The 17,633-nt window shown below is 37.5% G+C and overlaps 1 protein-coding gene across 3 annotated transcripts in view; it reads left to right on the top strand.

The window, feature by feature from the left end:
* Positions 1 to 17,633, top strand: part of RAB27B (RAB27B, member RAS oncogene family) — a 75,500-nt gene that overhangs the window by 55,842 nt on the left and 2,025 nt on the right. For all 3 annotated transcript variants that reach the window (XM_072606000.1, XM_072606001.1, XM_072606002.1), the window contains 3 exons: positions 3,026 to 3,197; positions 7,464 to 7,549; positions 14,368 to 14,471. In XM_072606000.1, the coding sequence (XP_072462101.1) occupies positions 3,045 to 3,197; positions 7,464 to 7,549; positions 14,368 to 14,471 (343 nt within the window). In that variant the 5' untranslated portion in view covers positions 3,026 to 3,044. The remainder of the gene's footprint in view (positions 1 to 3,025; positions 3,198 to 7,463; positions 7,550 to 14,367; positions 14,472 to 17,633) is intronic.

Genomic DNA, 17,633 nt, shown 5'->3' with positions numbered 1-17,633 from the left:
GGATAGGTAGGTAGATGGATACATGGATAGATGGATAGATGGATAGATAGATAGATAGATAGATAGATAGATAGATAGATAGATAGATAGATAGATAAGGACAGATACATACAGATAGAGAGAGGGGCAGGGAATGATACGCATACATGCATTGAGAGGGGAGAGAAGGATAGATAGATAGAAAAATGGAGGGAAGAGGGAAGGATAGATACATACAGACAGAGAGAGTGGGAAGGAAGGATACATGTATATACACATACATACATACATACACATAGAGAGAAGGGGAGGAAAGGATAGATTGGTACATACAGATCCATACATACATTCATACATACAGAGAAGAGAGGGAAGGATAGATAGATAGACAGGAGATCTTGAAATGGGTGGATTGAGGAGGGATACTAGAATGACATGATCTTGTTGAGGAGAAAAAGGAAAAAAAAATATATTTAGTGTCCCTAAGAAGGACTCCAGGGTTTTCAAGCTCATATCTGAAATCATGAACAAAAACCAAACGTTTCCTGAGAAGTTAAAAGGCACAAGAGAGGAAGTAGACTGACATAATCTTATTTACACTAAAGCATAAATGATTGAGATCAGGTACTTATCTAGTTTTAATCATTGGGAAACTGCTGTTAACTGAAGGAATTTTGGATCTAGAATCAGAGGGAGAAGAGAGGACATCTAGAGAGTTATGAATGAAATGAATGAAGGAGGGCTGAGGTCCCTCCTGAACAGTGGTCTGGATAGGCCTGTTACTTCAATGATTAAATAAAAATTTTTCTAGCATTTATAATCTTTCATAACCTTGCCTCAATCTGTTCTTCCAGCTTTGTTACAATCTGCTCTCCTTTACTGCTCCTAATACTAGATGCTCCATTTCCTATTTTTGTGTTTTTGCATTCCTCTCCACCTTTTAGGATCCCTAGTCTCCAAGTCAGCTCCAGCACTACCTTCTAATCAGGCCTTTCCTTATCCCCCAGCTGCTGGTGTCCTCCTGCCCCTAAACTGCCTTGTATCAATTTTGGATATGTCTACACACATACATATTTGCTTTCCTGATAGAACACAGATTCCTTGAGAGCATGACTTTTATCTTGGTACCTCTGGTCTCCCATAATGCATAGAATATAAATAGATATTTAATAAGTCCTTATTAATTTAATGATTGATAGTCTTTGATCACTTATCCATTAAGGATGTCTTTTTGGTCTAGGATATGTGTGCTAGTTTCATATATGTCTTAGATATCAGACCATTATGAGAGATATTTAGTGCAAAAGTTTGTCTATCTCCCTCAACTGACAGCTTCACTTCTTATCCCAATTTCATTGATTTTGTTAGCACTGAGAGGTTTTCAGAGGTCTAGTCATTATTGGTGTTGGAAGGGCATTGGAAAGAGAAAACTGATTATTTTCCTTCTCTTTCCTAAAGGAACCCCTTTGGGATGGTGGCTATCCTAATAGGAAGACTGCTCTTGCATATGCTACTAGATGATGTATGTCTTGTCCAAATATTGAGGAAAGAAAAAAAGTTGTGGTTGGCATACCGTAAACCTGAATAATTTATTTAACAAATAGTAGTCAATAGAAAAGAAAGTTAAAGGTCACTGATTAAGAGTTCTCATGCCACCTTAGTTCCATTGTTTTTAATAAAAAATAGTAAATGAAGATCATAGGATCATAAATTTAGAGTTGCAAGGGACAGTGGGAGGGAGAGAATCCCCTCATTTGGCCCAAGAGGAAACTGAGACCTAGACATATTAAATGATTAACCCAAGGTCACACAGCTAAGTAAGTTGGTATATGGACTGAGATTCTGTGACCATAAATGAAACCCTCTTTCCATAGTACCATGATGCTGTGGTTGAAAGACATCTAATTAGTTTAGATATGCACACATATAAATATATACATATATACATATGTGTTTATATGTATTTCAAGAATGTTCAGAATCATCATGTTCTGGGTCATTTTTGATATGACCATGGCTTATTCTAAAGTCTTCTCTGATCCCCCTAGCTGAAAGTGTTCTTTTCTCTTATAAATTTTCCCAGATATCTTTGTCTCAGTCCTTGCCTCAACTTTATATGAGACCTTCTTGTGTACATGTCCTATTCACCATTGGATGATGATATAAATAAAAATGGCTGACATTTTAAGGTTTACAGAGTACATTAACTCACTTGATTGTAAACTCTTAGAGGTCAAGAACTGTCATCATTTTATTATCTTTGTATCAGCAGCACCCAATACAATGAACATAGTAGGAAAGGACTTTGCTGAGTTGAATGTAATTATTAAAGTTTGAGAACCTTTTAGAAATCATTCCTGAACTGTGTGTGTGTGTGTGTGCTTAAACTTAAAGACTGAGAGATTTTTCCTTGTGAATTTCTCCCAGCATAATGCTATACAAAGAATGTGAAGATGAAAAATCGAGAGACCTAGGTTGTAGTCTTGGCCCTGTGACCATGGATATCCACTTCACTTTTTCTGGGCCTCAGTCCCTTCATCTGTCATATATTTAGTCAAGAAGCATTTATTAAGTACTCACTCCATGTCAGGCGCTGTGCTTAGCATGGAGTTAAACTAGATAATCTCAAGGATACCTTTTTAGCTCTTAACCGCTGTATTTTACTGTGTGTTATAGTGATAAGAGCTACTAGGTAGCTCAGTGGATAGATAGGAAAACTCATCTTTCTAAGTTCAAATCTGGTCTCAGATACTTCTCAGCTGGGTGACCTTGGGCAAGCCACTTAACCCCATTTTGCCTCAGTTTCTTCATCTGTAAAATAAGCTGGAGAAAGAAATGGCAAACCACTCCAGTATTTTTGACAAGAAAACTCCAAATGGAGCCACAAAGAGTCAGACATGCTGAAAAATAACAACCAATCCTAGCTGTCCCTTTACCTGTGCTCTCAATAGGATCACATGAGAAAATGTATTGATTTTGCATTTTAGCATTAGTGAAAAAAAAGAAAATTTAAAATTAACCCAACTCTTTTTTTCCTCTTCCCTAGGTCCACCAAGATCAGCATTATGACTGATGGAGACTATGATTATCTAATCAAACTCCTGGCCCTTGGAGATTCAGGAGTGGGGAAGACTACATTCCTTTATAGATATACCGACAATAAATTCAATCCCAAATTCATCACTACAGTAGGAATAGACTTTCGGGAAAAACGTGTGGTGAGTTTTTAATTTAACTTGCTCTTCAGGTGCTTCTCTCACATAAAGAAGGAGAGGCTTTCATTAAATAACATCCATTTACTTCCTCTAGTGAAACTCATAATCTCTGGCAGTTTGTTTTGATTTATAATCCTACATATTTCCTTGTAGTGAGAAAAGAATACTTGGATAGGAAGGATGCATTCCTCATTAACAATGACGCCATGTCGTTTATTTACATATAAAGAGTATTACACCCAGCTATGGAAAGTCCATGTGAACAGCACGTTCTAGAGATCCTAAGAGGTTGTTCTGAAACTTTAAAACTGAATTTCTTTAGAATCCATTGACATTTTAAACTTGGGTCAAATTAGATTCTATTAGTAAAAGTCAAAGTTAATCTCTTTTGTCTTAAGCAAAAAAGGCCAGAAGCTTCCAAAAATAGCTAAGTCCCGAAAGGCACAAGCAAGCCAAGCACAGTTTCATGGGTATCCTATTTATTAAGAGACAGAGTAGTACAAGAGAAGGAATATTGGTTCTGCAGTCTCAGTGATGTGGATTCAAATCTCATCTATGAGATTCGTTATCTTGTGTTACTTTAGGCAAGATACTGAGCTACAATCCAATCCATCCTTCACACTGTTAACAGATCTGTCTTCCTAATGTACAGTTTTGACCATCTCACTCTCTGCCTCAGTTTTTAAAAATTGTTCCACATTCCTATAGAATTAAGTATAAACTTAAAAAAAATTGTACCTGTGACTTCCTCTGAATAGGAACCTCCCAGTGAGGAAATTCCTTCTACATGCAGATGGACATCTGCCATGCAATTTATATTCTTAGAGTGTTGTTTGTTGGCACTGAAAGATTAGGCAAATTGCCTAGGCTTACACGGCCAATGCATGTCAGAGACAGGAAAGAAACCCAGATCTTCTTGACTCTGAGATTGGCTCTCAATCCACTATGCAATGTTGCCTCTTACTAACTTGACATTTAAGACCTTCTCGAGTGTAGTGCTGTTATTTAATGCTGATATGTTTTGCACCCTTTTTTTCCAGATAAGCTGGACTCTTAGATGCCACTCAGCTTTGTCCCACCTACCCCTGCCCCTATATATTTGCAACCTCTATCCCCCATGCCTAGAATTCCCTTTCTCTAGTTTTCTTTTTGAAATTTTTCTCTTTCTTCGAGTCCCAGTTCAGGGCCATTTCTACCATGAATTCTTCCTTGAATCTCCTCTCTAACTCCCAACACCCAACTAAAAGTGATCTTTTCCTCTTTAAATTTCTGATAGCACTTTGGCTAGATTTCTTGAGGGCACAGATTGTGTTACTGTTCATCTTTGTACCTCCAACACCACACATGGTGTAGACACTTATTATTTGCTCAGTCACAGATATGAGAACAACTCAGTCACTCTCCAGGGAACATGCTAACAAGAAAGCCTTTATTTGACTATATTCAGACACTTTCCTTCCCAATAGTAGATACTTTTTATAGGAACAGAGATACTGTGATGTATGTAATGTGTAGCATAATGGAAAGAGTGCCAGACTTTGGGTCTAAGGGATGAAGATTTTGTGTAATCTACTTAACCTCTAAGAGTCTCAGTTTCCTATTTGTAAAATGGAGTAGTAGTGCTCTCACTCGTAGGATCATAGATGTAGATTTGAAAGGAACCTTAAAGACCATCAAGTCCAACTCTCTCATTTAAGAGATAAGGAAACAGATCCAGAGAGGATGGTCACTTACTCAGGGTCATATATGTGTAAATGTTTTTCAGTTGTGCCCAATTATTCATGACCCCATCTGAGGTTTTCTTAACAAAAATACTGGAGTGGTTTGCCATTTCCTTCTCTAGCTCATTTTACAGATGAGGAAACTGAGGCAAACAAACCTAAGTGACATACCCAAAGTTGCATAGCTAGTAAGTGTCTGAGGCCACCTATGAACTCCCAAAAATGAGTCTTCCTGACTCTAGGCCCAGCTATCTCTTTACCATGCTACCTAACTATCCTTTGTTACTGTTAGACACACAAGTTTAACTACTTGGGATTCAACTCCTTTAAAGCCACTGTTGATGGTCAAGGGAGCCATATGTTGCTCCATGATTGTTGCTTAGGACAGAAGACTTCCATGTGGAAAACTGGTTGGTTTTCAGACTATGATCTCTCTTCAGATCCATTTTCTAAGAGAGAACTTAGCAAGAATACCAAACTCCCTTGCACTGTAGCCCTGAGGATCACTGGCTTACTCCAACCACTCCACTATCTGCAAAGTCAATATAGATTGTTTTTGTTTAATTTTGTTTTTAAAAGAGAATCTCTCTTTATAAACATTAGTTACCATATAAATTAAATTAATGATAACTAAAAATGGTCAGGAGAGACACTGGTCAAATGCATAGTTCTGGTGAAATGGCAATTGCTATTTCGTAGTCTTAATCGTCATTCACTTAACACTTATTTACAGCCTAGTGAGCTCTAAATAAAGTGTGGGAGCTAGCATTATGAAGAGAAATAAAGCAGTGAACACAGGGAAGCCTTCTACTCAAGTAAGGTACCCAGGTAGCATTCTCTTTACTTATCATACAGTTTGGCCCAGAGGACCAACTGCTCAAATGTTATCCCAAGTATTAGCATATAGAGATAAGGACCTACCAGCACAAAAGTAATAATTGCCACTTTATATTATTTGAGTAAGCTCTATGTCTAATGATGGCAAATGATGAAATAATTTATGGTATGTTAATGGGAATGAAACACTGGATATCATGTCATAATAATGAGAAACATGAAAAAGACATAAACATCAAAAGATTTATATCAAGTATTGCAAAGCAAGGTCAATAGAATGGAAAATATGAGCACCACTGGTTATAACAGCATTAAAAACAAAAGGCAACAAAATTTTATAAATACCCAGCTGAATTTGGCAGAGAAACATGAGCATAAGTGAATTGTTAAAATTTGTAGTATATAATTATTTTCCTAATTAACGAGGAAATAGTTTGGAATTTTAAGATTTTAATTTGAGATTTTCTCCACAGTCTTAAGTGTTTATATTTGTTGAATTCAAGTTTATAATAATAAAATAATTCTTCCAAGATAATGTACATTATTACTGTCTTACCAGATGCAGTCTGGCATACTGAATAGAGCAGTGGTGTCAGGGGCAGAAAGATTGTTGTTCAAATGCCCCTTCAGACCTTAGCTTTGTTACCCTTGGAAATTTGCTCTACCTTTCTGTGCCTCAGTTTCTTCAACTGTCAAATGATATGGTTACATTTGATTACCTTTAATGGTTTCTCTCTAATCTAAAACCTATAATCATTAGGCCAATTCAGGAATTTGTTTTATTTGCTTATTCATATTGGTTACAAAGGTTTTGTTTTTTTTCATTCTTCCTTCCATGGGAGGGAAAGAAAGCTTATTTTGTTCATTGAAAAAAATAAAATTTAATTTTAAAAAATAAGTAAGATCTGTGACTCTTAGTAACATTCTGATGTTTCAGTTTTTCCTTAAAAATTCCATCCTGGTCAAGACCTTAACTGTCTGAAGATTCATAGGTCTAACCATGAGTTTGTTCCTGTCTTGGATTTTCCCAATTGTTGAGAGGTATTTAATATATCATTTGTCTAGGCGTGTAGGATATACTTTATAATTGTATTATTTTTGGTAATTCTTGGAAACTTGGAGACAGGTTCTTCCTCTCTCTTTTCCCATGTGAAGTATTTTCCAGTAACTCTTGATCCTGGGTTCTGTTTAAACAGAAAGGGCTCTGTTTTGCTTGATTTTATTAAAAAGCAATAAACAACAATTTAAAATAAAATATTTTCTTTTAAGACCATGGTAACCATGGTTAATAAAGGAATCCACTGAAGGCCTGGTGGAAATTCATCACAAAAAATAGGATACCTATTGTCTTGTTTTGCCATTTCAACCACAACCACCATAAGCAAAGACATTCAAATGAAGGTATTCAGAATTTACTTATGAGGATAATGCCAGATTTTTCGCTGGTAGTAAGCCTAAAGACTTTTGAAATCCTAGCATTTAGAGTCCATTTTTTTCATACAAATTCTTACGTACTTGTTAGATGTTTGTGTTTCCAGTAACATTTTTGGGAAACAGAAGGTATTTATTTAGGATTTCTGTGAACTTTGACAAGAGTGATTTAAAGAAGACATGGGAGTGAGAGAAAGTAGATAGCATGTTGGGGAAGCAGTCTACTATGGCTGCTTCACTTGAATAATGAATTGATGATTTTTATATTTGTATATTTCAGGTCTATAATGGTCGAGGACCAAATGGGTCTCCAGGAAAAGCTTTTAAGGTACATCTTCAGCTTTGGGATACAGCTGGACAGGAAAGGTAACTATAATAATAAACAACCAGAGTAATAGCAGTGACAGCTCACGTTTGCATAGTACTACATAAAATAAAAAGTGCTTTACTCACAGCAAACCGTTCTATAAGGTAGGTAGTAGTATTAATCCTACTTATAGATGAGGAAATTGGGATTCAGAAAAGTTAAATGATTTACTCATGATCACACTATTGGTAGATATTACAGCCCAGGCAGCAGCATCAATCTTCTGGTTTTGTTGTAGGCAACGTTGCACTTCATAACTTCTAGATTAATGACCCAAGACTTTTTTTTTTTTTTGGAAAATTGCTAATATCAATGACTAAAACTACTGACAATAATCATCGCTAACACGTACGTAGTAGTTTTAGGTTTGCAAAGTACTTTATACTTACTATCTCACTTGATCCTCACAGCAGCTCTTTTTAAGTAATAAATCCCCATTTTACAGATCAGGAAACTGAGACTGAGTTGTTAAATGACTTGCTAGCTAGTGACTTAGCTAGATGTAACTAGGAAATGTATGAGGTAGGATTCCAATTCAAGTCCTCTTGGCATCCAGATCAGTGAGCGCTCTTATCTCACAAGTTACAAAATATGTATCTATCAAAAGAGAAGCACCATGGGTATAGTGGAGTCAAAAATATCTGGGATCATTTTACTTCTGACACAGACATGTAATTATCCCTGAAACTGAGGTAATGCTATGAATTATAGGTGGGTTGCGACCTGCCTTGTGGGAGGGACTTCCCACAGGTACAAAATCTGACATCACTGCCATATTGGTGTGTTAAGATGTAAAAATAAACTACTTCTAGGTAATTAAGATAGGGGCTTTAACATGTAATGTCACTGGTATAGAAAACTCACTGGTGAGGAAACTCCTTCTACCAATGTAGGCTGAGTCTTTCTCTGCTACTTATAGATTCACCTGGAGCATTGAGAGGTTAAATAATCTGCCTGGGATTAGAGAGCTAGTGAAGCCAGGTCTTCCTGGCTCTAAGGCTCATTCTCAATTCACCACAACAGAAAGGCTGCATCCCTCTAGATAATTAAAGATGACTAATAAGTGAGTGTATTTTAGTCACGTGTGGCAAGCAGAATTCTGAAGCGTCATCACTGCATTCTTCTCTATGAAGATAACATCTTTCAAGTTGTCTCTGGTTTTGGGTAGTAGGTAGGGGATGAGCTCAATTAAAGAGAAATGAAAAAGAGAAGTTACATATGTAAAAAAAATATATGCCTACAGACTGTTTAAGAAAAAGACTTAAGCCCCTTAAGGGGAAATTTTTGTTCCATCTATAATAACCCATCTGTGCTGTCCTCAAGTATACGCACACTTCCCTCTCCATGGTTTTGCCCATTTCATCTTTCTCTTCCCAGGATGCTTTCTTCCCTTCTCTCTTTCCATCTTTCAAATTCTACCCATTCATTGTAATTACACATGAAAGTCAATTGGCTTTTGGCTTCAACTGAATGATGGAGGGGTAGCAAAAGACACCCACCCACTCATTACTATGAAGTCTTCCAGCTTCACAGGACAAGTACCCATGTTATTTTCAGAAGCAAAATGACATTTCAGCTTTCAAAGGCCTTGACCAAGAATTTACCATTTTAGCCATCTGAATGATTTGGCAAGGATCCTTCTGTTACCCTCTATCTTGAAGGTATCTCATCTGTTGTCCTTTTACCAAATTACTTAAATATTTTGTTATTGTTTAATTTAATTTTACCTGTACCTTTCTCTGACCTCGCTAGCTAGATCCTTGAGGGCAAGGTTGCTATCATTAAAATTTAATTTAACTCAATTAAACAAACATTTATTAAGCCTCTATAGTCTGTCAGCATTGGTCTAAGTGCTGACAATACAGAGGCAAGGATGAAATAGTTCCTTATCTGTAAAGAACTTGCTTTCTATTGGACAGGAAGAAAATATGTACAAAATAAGTAAATATTTTTTTAAAAAAAAACTTTTGTGGAGAAACAAATCAGGAAAGCTTTTGTGCAGAAGGTTGAATTTGAGTTTGACCTTAAAGGAAGCAAAAGGCAGAAGGGATGAGGAAGATCATTTTAAACATGGAAGACAGAATGTGAAAAAGCAGGAACCAGGGGATGGATTGTCATGAATGGGGAACAAAAAGCCAGCTTAGGTGCAATGTAGAGCCTGTGAATGGAGTATTGAGAACTCAGCTAGGTGAATGGATGTGCTGGGTACACTCTGGTCCTCTCTCCCAGAGCCAACCTATGACATCTCCCCTCAGTGTTCTAGGTATCCTGAAGGACTTGAGTATCTTTCTTCTCTACTGCTGTCCCTCAAGCCCTCCGTGACTATGCTTCCTCCATTGTTAGGTGCTTGTGACTAGCACCCCTATTCCATTTAACCATTTAACTTTGATGAGTTATTACAAGGACATTTTTATTTCTAAGATACAGATAAGATCAAAGTACAACCACCTCCCCTCCTCTCACCTCTTCCTTTAGGGTATCCTTTACTACTTTCCTTCAGTTTCTAATCTAGGGATTAGGCTCTGAACTTAGTTGAGTTCCTGTCTACCACTGATCCCACCAAGTTAATATGCAAAGATAGCATATCTGCCAGATGAGTCCTTATCTCAGTTATCCCTGGGCTGGGATCACTCCCAAAGATTGCTCCTTGCTCTGTGGGGCACTAATGCTGTATTTGTTCTAGAATCCAGACTGTGGAATACCAAGACACCAGGGTATCCTCCTATTGACCTTTACAACTAAATAGAACATGAGATGCTTCACCTAGAATAGAAAAATGATGAAAGAAGGCCCTAAGACCTGTTCCTGTACTTCATGGCTTCTCACCAGGCACCAGAAGTGAAGGAGTCCCACTGAGATCCCTCAAGAGTAACTGAGGCAAAAAAGGAGGTAGCTCATGTTGACAAGACTTTTTGAATTCCCCTGAAGTCAATCAAACAGCCTCTTCTTCACCATGTGTCTAGAGTATTGCCACAAGCTATGGAATATCTATGTATGTTCTATGATGTGTACTTTCTTTAAATATTATCCCAATTCTCCCAAAAGCAAGCTCTCTAGTGTCTTTCATGTGGAGTTACATCAGCTGAGGAAATTGATAGGGTCTGCACATATACCAGTTTTTGCTGTTGTTAAGTTGCTTTTCAGTCATATCCAACTCTCCATGACCTCATTTGGGCCTTTTTTTGGCATAGATACTAGAGTGGTTTGCCATTTCCTTCTCCAGGTCATTTTACAGATGAGGAAACAGGAAAACAGGGTTAAGTGACTTGGTCAGGGTCACACAGCTACTGTCCAAGGTCAGACTTGAACTCACAAAAATGAGTCTTCTTGGTTCTAGGCCCAATACTCTATCTACTCTGCCATCTAACTGGCTCACATATACCAGACCCCCATGATAATAGATTAAAACCAGATTATGATGGGCTTTAAATGTCCCATAGAAGAGTTTGTGTTTTATCCTAAAGAGAGTAGAAAGCCACTGAGACTCCTATAGTGTGGGAAGCGACACAGCCAGCCCTGTGCTTTAGAAATACCAATACCCCTTTAGCTGTGTGAAGGATAAATTGGAGAAGGAAAGACTAGAAGCAGGAAAATCAATTAATGAATTAGGAGGCTATTGCAATAGTTCAGGCAGAAAGTGCTGGAGGTAAGAACTGGGTGGGGGAGGGAGGTGGGTTAGGGTGTGAATAGGGAGGAGGGGTTGGAGACAAGAGACAGGGAGGCAGGATCAATAGGACTTGATGAGTGATTGGATATGGTAGTGAGGTGACTCACAAGTCTGTGTACCTGACAGGATGGGGAGATAAGTGCCTTTGGCAGAAATGGGAAAGTTAGCAAAAATGAGAGAGAGAGGGAGAAAGAGGGAGAGAGAGGGAAAGAGAGGGAGAGAGAGGGGGAGAGAGAGAGAGGGAGGGAGGGAGAGAGAAAGAGATAGAGAGAGAGAGAGAGAGAGAGAGAGAGAGAGAGAGAGAGAGAGAGGGAGGGAGAGAGAAAGAGAGAGAGAGAGAGAGAGAGAGAGAGAGAGAGAGAGAGAGAGAGAGAGAGAGAGAGAGAGAGAGAAGTTTCTTGTGGAGAAGATATCGAGTGCCTCCTTGGACACTTTCATTGGAAATCTTCTGTCTTTGTATCCCACGTGACAAAGTGTCCTGAACAAAGCAGGCACTCAGATACTTGCTTATTTATTGATTTTAATTGGGGGGAGGGGGAGTGTACACTATATACAGTCCATCTATATAAATGTACACTCTATAAATGTACTTCTTGTGTAGCTAAATAATAGTGTAGAATATGGCCAGCCTGAGTCTTAGAAGGTGTGGATTCTACTGTTGGTTCACTCAATCTTCAGCCTTGGGCAAATCACATAGACTTCTCTTGGGTCTTATTTTCCTCATCCGTAAAAATAAAGATGTTGGACTGGACCAACTCAAAGACCTATTTCAGTTTCAAATCTATATTCTAATATGATGTAAAAACTCAGTCTGCAAAGTAGTAGCATATTCTTAGATATTGCCATAAAACCATTCAGTAAAGTATAAGGATAAAGATTGATTCTTTTAAAATTTTTTATGTTCCTTAGTTTCCCAGATCCTATATACACACATCTATCTCCTTCTCAGATTTTTGTGGTTATAAGTGATTCAGTTTTAAAAATGGATGCATAATAAATACTCATATTTAGGTCTGTAAATGTCAGGAAAGGTGCTGGGATTTTTTTCTATCTGTTTTTTTCTTAAACTGTGAACTCTACAGCTTTCATCATAATTATGTTCCCTCTGAAAGTATTGCTCAAAGAATCTTCATATGTCAGTCTTGTTATCACAGACCACACATTTTTTGAATATTATGAAAATGAAAAAAATGTTGCCCCCACATGTAATAGTGTTTTCTGCTTTGGTCCAGCCAAGTGAAAGAGATGTTTTATCTTGCATTCTCATAACTACTGCTTTGGGAGGCAGGGCAAAATGAAAACAAGGGGCAGTCTTCATTACCATAAGTCATCCTTCTGTTGACAGTTGTTCTGTCAATTTTGTATGTGGTATGTTTGTAGGATAGTTAAGCAAGGCCTATCGTGTCACATAATTCAACTATGTCTATGGTGTGTACCACCATAATTTCTATGTGGTTATATCATTCAAAAATATGTTGCCCTGAAAGAAAAAGTCATACCCTTCAAGTAAATCTAAGGGAAAACAAGACCTAAACTTAGTGACTCAAGGAGAGTGATAGTGAATCTCTGGAATGCTTTCTTTATCCTCATGGAGGGTAATCATACCAGATTCACCACCACTCCCAGCTTCCAACCAGTCCAAGCCACTGGGGTAATTAAATCAGCTATTTGGCTAGTCAATGAACATTAAGTACCTACTATATGCCAGGCACTGTGCCTTTACTACCAAAGCAGTGGTCAGTGAAAAACACTTAATATAATCATTGCTGGGCAGTACTGAGATCCAAGATATTCTAGTCTCTAAGTCAAATTTAGATGATTTTGCACCAGAATGATGGCAGAAAAAAAGCCGTTCCCTCTGTTATCTCTGCCAAGGGGTTTTTCTTTATTAATCTTTGACAATGGAAATTTTCATTTGCAAATAAAAATCCTTCAAATATTTCTCAATTTTCATGCCCTCATGCTAAAAATGTAATTTTTAACTTGCTATAATAATTTCTTAAGACTTTGTATCCTCCACCTTTGTCTTTATGCCCTTTGCCTCTTTTTTTTGTATTTTGACAAATAATCTCCCTCCCTTGCTCCAACAGTCTTTACTTTACTCAGAGCTCATGGCCAAATTCTCATTCATTCATTCTTTCATTCTATCAATCATTCAACAAAGATTTTTATCTTATGCCTACTTTGTGTTACTCTGCTACCACTGTGGAATATATGTGTGTGTGTGTGTACACACATTTATGTGTATATATATGTATAGAAAGATAGACATGCACATACATATATATGTATGCGTATATATCTGTATATACATGCATTACATATGTATATGTAATATATAGTTCTACCTTCTTGTTCTTTTCAATCTTGTTAGAAACATAAGAAGAACCACTGTAACTAGTAACTATTCCCGTTTCTATAACATGCTTAAGATTTATAACAAGTATTCTTCACAACTCTATAAAGCAACCAAGTCATGCAAGGTGTTATTATCCCCATTTTAGAGATAAGGAAATTGAGACTGAGAGTTTAAGTTACTTGTTCATAGTGGCACAGCCATAAGTGTTAGAATTCCAACTCGTCTCCTAATTTGAAGCTTTCCCCACTAGACTTGCCATCTCTCACAAGACAAAAGTACAAGAGAAACCAAGTAAATAATAAGATTCCAGAGCAACATATCACCAAGAACACAATAGATGGATATAGTTAGTTTGGAGGTAACCAAGGGCAAGGGAAGTCATCAAAATGGAATTTAAGCTCCTTCTTATAAAGAACTTCAAGATTCTCCATCCTGATGACAATTTCCTCTACATTTGGAACAACTGCAAACCGTTGAGCAGTCTTTCCTTGTGTTCCATCTGTAGTCCCGTGGAAATCTCTGCAATGGTAAGTAAAGGACTCTGATTTCAAAATGAGAGAAGGCACAGGAGGAACCCTGTTGCATAGTAGAAGGAGCACCAGTCAGAAGAGTTCGTGCTAATCTAAAGTGAACACCTGTACCTAGACTCTCTTGAAGGGTTGTTGGGCAGTAAAGGCAATAAAGTGTTGTATGTAAATTGCTAAAGACTACTTAAGTGTGAGCTATTGTTGTTGTTGGTTGATTAACTAAATTACTGTAATTAACATTCATTCCTTGTGCTTTCTTGGCAGATTTCGAAGTCTCACCACAGCATTTTTCAGAGATGCTATGGGCTTCTTATTAATGTTTGACCTCACCAGTCAACAGAGCTTCTTAAATGTCAGAAACTGGATGAGTAAGTCAGAATAAGTAGCTTGCCTTGACTGCTCTAGAACCTAACTTATGCATTTCCATATTTTACTGGTTTGCCTCGATTTTGCTACATCACTTCTAGAATGCAGATACATTTTCAAGATGGAGTCTTGATTTCCAAACCCAGTGGCTTTTCTTAGCCCTCATCCTTTTTTTTTTTGACTCTTCCCTCTTCATGGATCTTCCTTCCTCTCTGAAAATTTTTGATACCATTCTCTCAAGTTAATCCTATCTATCTGGTCACTTGTCTGTCCATTTTTTAGCATCATTATCTATGATCTACCTTATAACCTTGAGGCTTTGCCCTGGGGCACTCTCAGTAATTTTGTCAACTCCAATGGACTTAACAATTATTTCCATACAGATGACCCATAGATCTATCTATATATCTGCCTCTAACTATCAAATGCCTATTGGACATTTTTACCTGGATATAGTCCTCTCATGTCAACGTATACAAAATGTAACTCATAAACTTTCCCTCAAAATTTGCCCCCCCCCCCTTCTGAACATCTCTATTTCTGTCAAGGGTCTCACAATCCTTCCAGGTTCCCCACACTTTTGGTGTCTTCTTTGATTTCTCACTCTCTCTATACCACATATCCAATTCACTGCCAAGTCTTGCTAATTCTACCTTTCCAACCTCTCTCATCTCTATACCATTCTCTCCACTCAGATCACAACCACTCTAGTTCAGGTCCTGATCACCTCTCAGCTGGGCTATGGCAATAGTTTCCTTATTAGCCTCTTGTATCCAGCTTCCTCCCTCTCCCAATCCAACCACTGGATAGTTACCAAGGTGATATTCCTAAAGCACAGGACTAACCATGTCACTCTTCTGCTTAAAAAGTCCAGTGGTTTCCAGTGCCCTCTATAACCAAATTCATACTCTGTTGTGTTATTTTAAGCTCTTTGTAATCTCGTTCCAGACTCATTACATAAGAATCTCCTCATGCACCGTTCTCTCAATCCTGATTGTTTACCTGTTCTTCACATATAACATTCTGCCTTCTCTGCCTGTTCCTATCCCCTTGCTTAGGGTTCTGCCTTCTTACTTCTGCCTCCCAGAATCCTTGGCTTCCTGCAAAATTCAACTCAAGCACCACCTTTATTCTCTACGTGAGGCCTTTCCCCATCACTCCAGCTTCACTTTCCCCTTGTCCCCTATTAATTTGTATTTACTTTGTATTTTATATTCATTTATATGTGTACATGTTGTTTCCCCAATAGAATATAAGCTACTTGAGGGCGGGAAATACTTCACCTTTGTCAGGTACACAGTAGGTGCTCAGTAAACACTTGTTGGTCTGATTTGATTGAACCAGATAGTGATAAGTAAAGTTGGATGTGGGTAGTCTGTTTTACGTCTCCATCCCTGGCCGTGCAAGATGCTCATCTCTGTATTGGTGCTGTGTTTTCTGGCAGTGAGATGGCATTTGTCCATTTGACCTCTCAGAGAGAAATATTTCTGGCATTGATATCAAATGTACTTATGAGACTAGTTATCTCATTTGAAAAGCCATTAACTCCACTTCTTTAGCGTGCCCTTGAGTGCCTCTTTAAACTAATTGAGTTGGCATCTACAATGGGAAGCATGGAGAGGGCACGGGAGAATGAAGTTGGGTATACACTGAATGGGAACACTTACACCTGAAATGTTCATGAACTCTTTGCCTAAATGGAACTGGAGTAGAGTTAAAGAGGTGTGTGTGTGTGTGTGTGTGTGTGTGTGTGTGTGTGTGTGTGTGTGTGTGTGAAAATGGAGATCTAAGTCTGTTCTACGACTAACTGTGAAAGAGCCATATGTGAAAAATGATTCCCCAGGCTTCTGGATTATTTGAACTTATTAAGAATAATGGCAAAGGAAGGACTTGAGGAATGAGTTACACAGAATATTTCATGAGAACAACATTTAGTTGGTACCACGGATAATTTTTCTTTCTAAAGCCTGGAAGAAAAATATTTCAAATGTGTTTGAGATTATCGGTAGAGAAATTTTTAGTCCACAAGGTCAGAGCCCTCATGCAAAAGCTTGTATACTTTAGTGGTTAAACATTATTGTCATCACCATTTTCCTATAAAAGCATTTTCTTTTTAAAATAAATTTTATTAATATATTTCCTTTTTTACATTACCTAAATTTCCCTGTGTCCTCTCCTAGGGAGCCATTCTTTATAACAAAAGATTTTTTTAAAAGAGAGGAAAAAGAGAAAACAATTCAGTCAAATTGACAACACATAGAAAAATGTGACATTATATACAATTTCCTACACTCATGGATACTGACATCTGCAAATGAACTAGAGGAGGCATCTTTTCAGATCTCTATTTTTTGGCCAACCTTGGTTTTTATAATTTTGCTAAATTCAGTTGTGACTGTTTTACAATTATTGTTCTCCTATTTACATCATTGTAGTAGTTATCATATATAGAATATATACAAAATATATACATATATGTGTGTATGTATGTATATGTATATATATAATTTGCTTGGCTTTGCTTCACTTTACTTTGCATCCCTTTCTGTAAGCCTTTCTATGAAAAAGCAGATTTCCTACATGATGGAAGAAAATTGGAACCTACTAATCCTTTAAAAGTGGGTGAAGTCAAATAGAAGTTAAGTGACTTGACCAATGTCACTTAGTTTGAACTCAGGTGCTCCTGATTCCAGGAGTTCACTGAGTCCACTATCCACTGAGCCACCTAGTAACCTTTTACAGGTTACTCATCCGTAAAATGATGAGGTGAGATGTAATGACCTGCAAGGTCCTTTTGAGCTCTAAATTTGTGAGCTTTTCATCTAAAGGGCATTTAGTGCAAACTGTATCTGAATAGGAATGTCCTGTTCAACATCATCCCTGTCACCCAGCTTCCTCTTGAAGACTTTTAGTGATGGGCAACTCAGTACCTTTACAAAGCAACTCATTCCACCTTCAGAAAGTTCAAATTGTTAGACCATTTTTCTTAATTCCTAATAAAAATTTAAAAAATTCCTAATTAATTTCCTCATATTCTAATATTGAGTTGTAATATACCACTGAAACGTTTACCCATGCCTTCAGTGTTGTGCCCTTGGGCCAAGCAAAACCATTCTAAAGTTAAGGTTAATGTATTATAGCTTATCTGCTTATTTTTTCTCTGG

Source organism: Notamacropus eugenii, chromosome 4 (genome assembly GCF_028372415.1).
Source record: "Notamacropus eugenii isolate mMacEug1 chromosome 4, mMacEug1.pri_v2, whole genome shotgun sequence".
In the NCBI taxonomy this organism is placed as follows: Eukaryota; Metazoa; Chordata; class Mammalia; order Diprotodontia; family Macropodidae; genus Notamacropus; species Notamacropus eugenii.
This window is presented reverse-complemented; position numbering and strand designations above follow the sequence as displayed.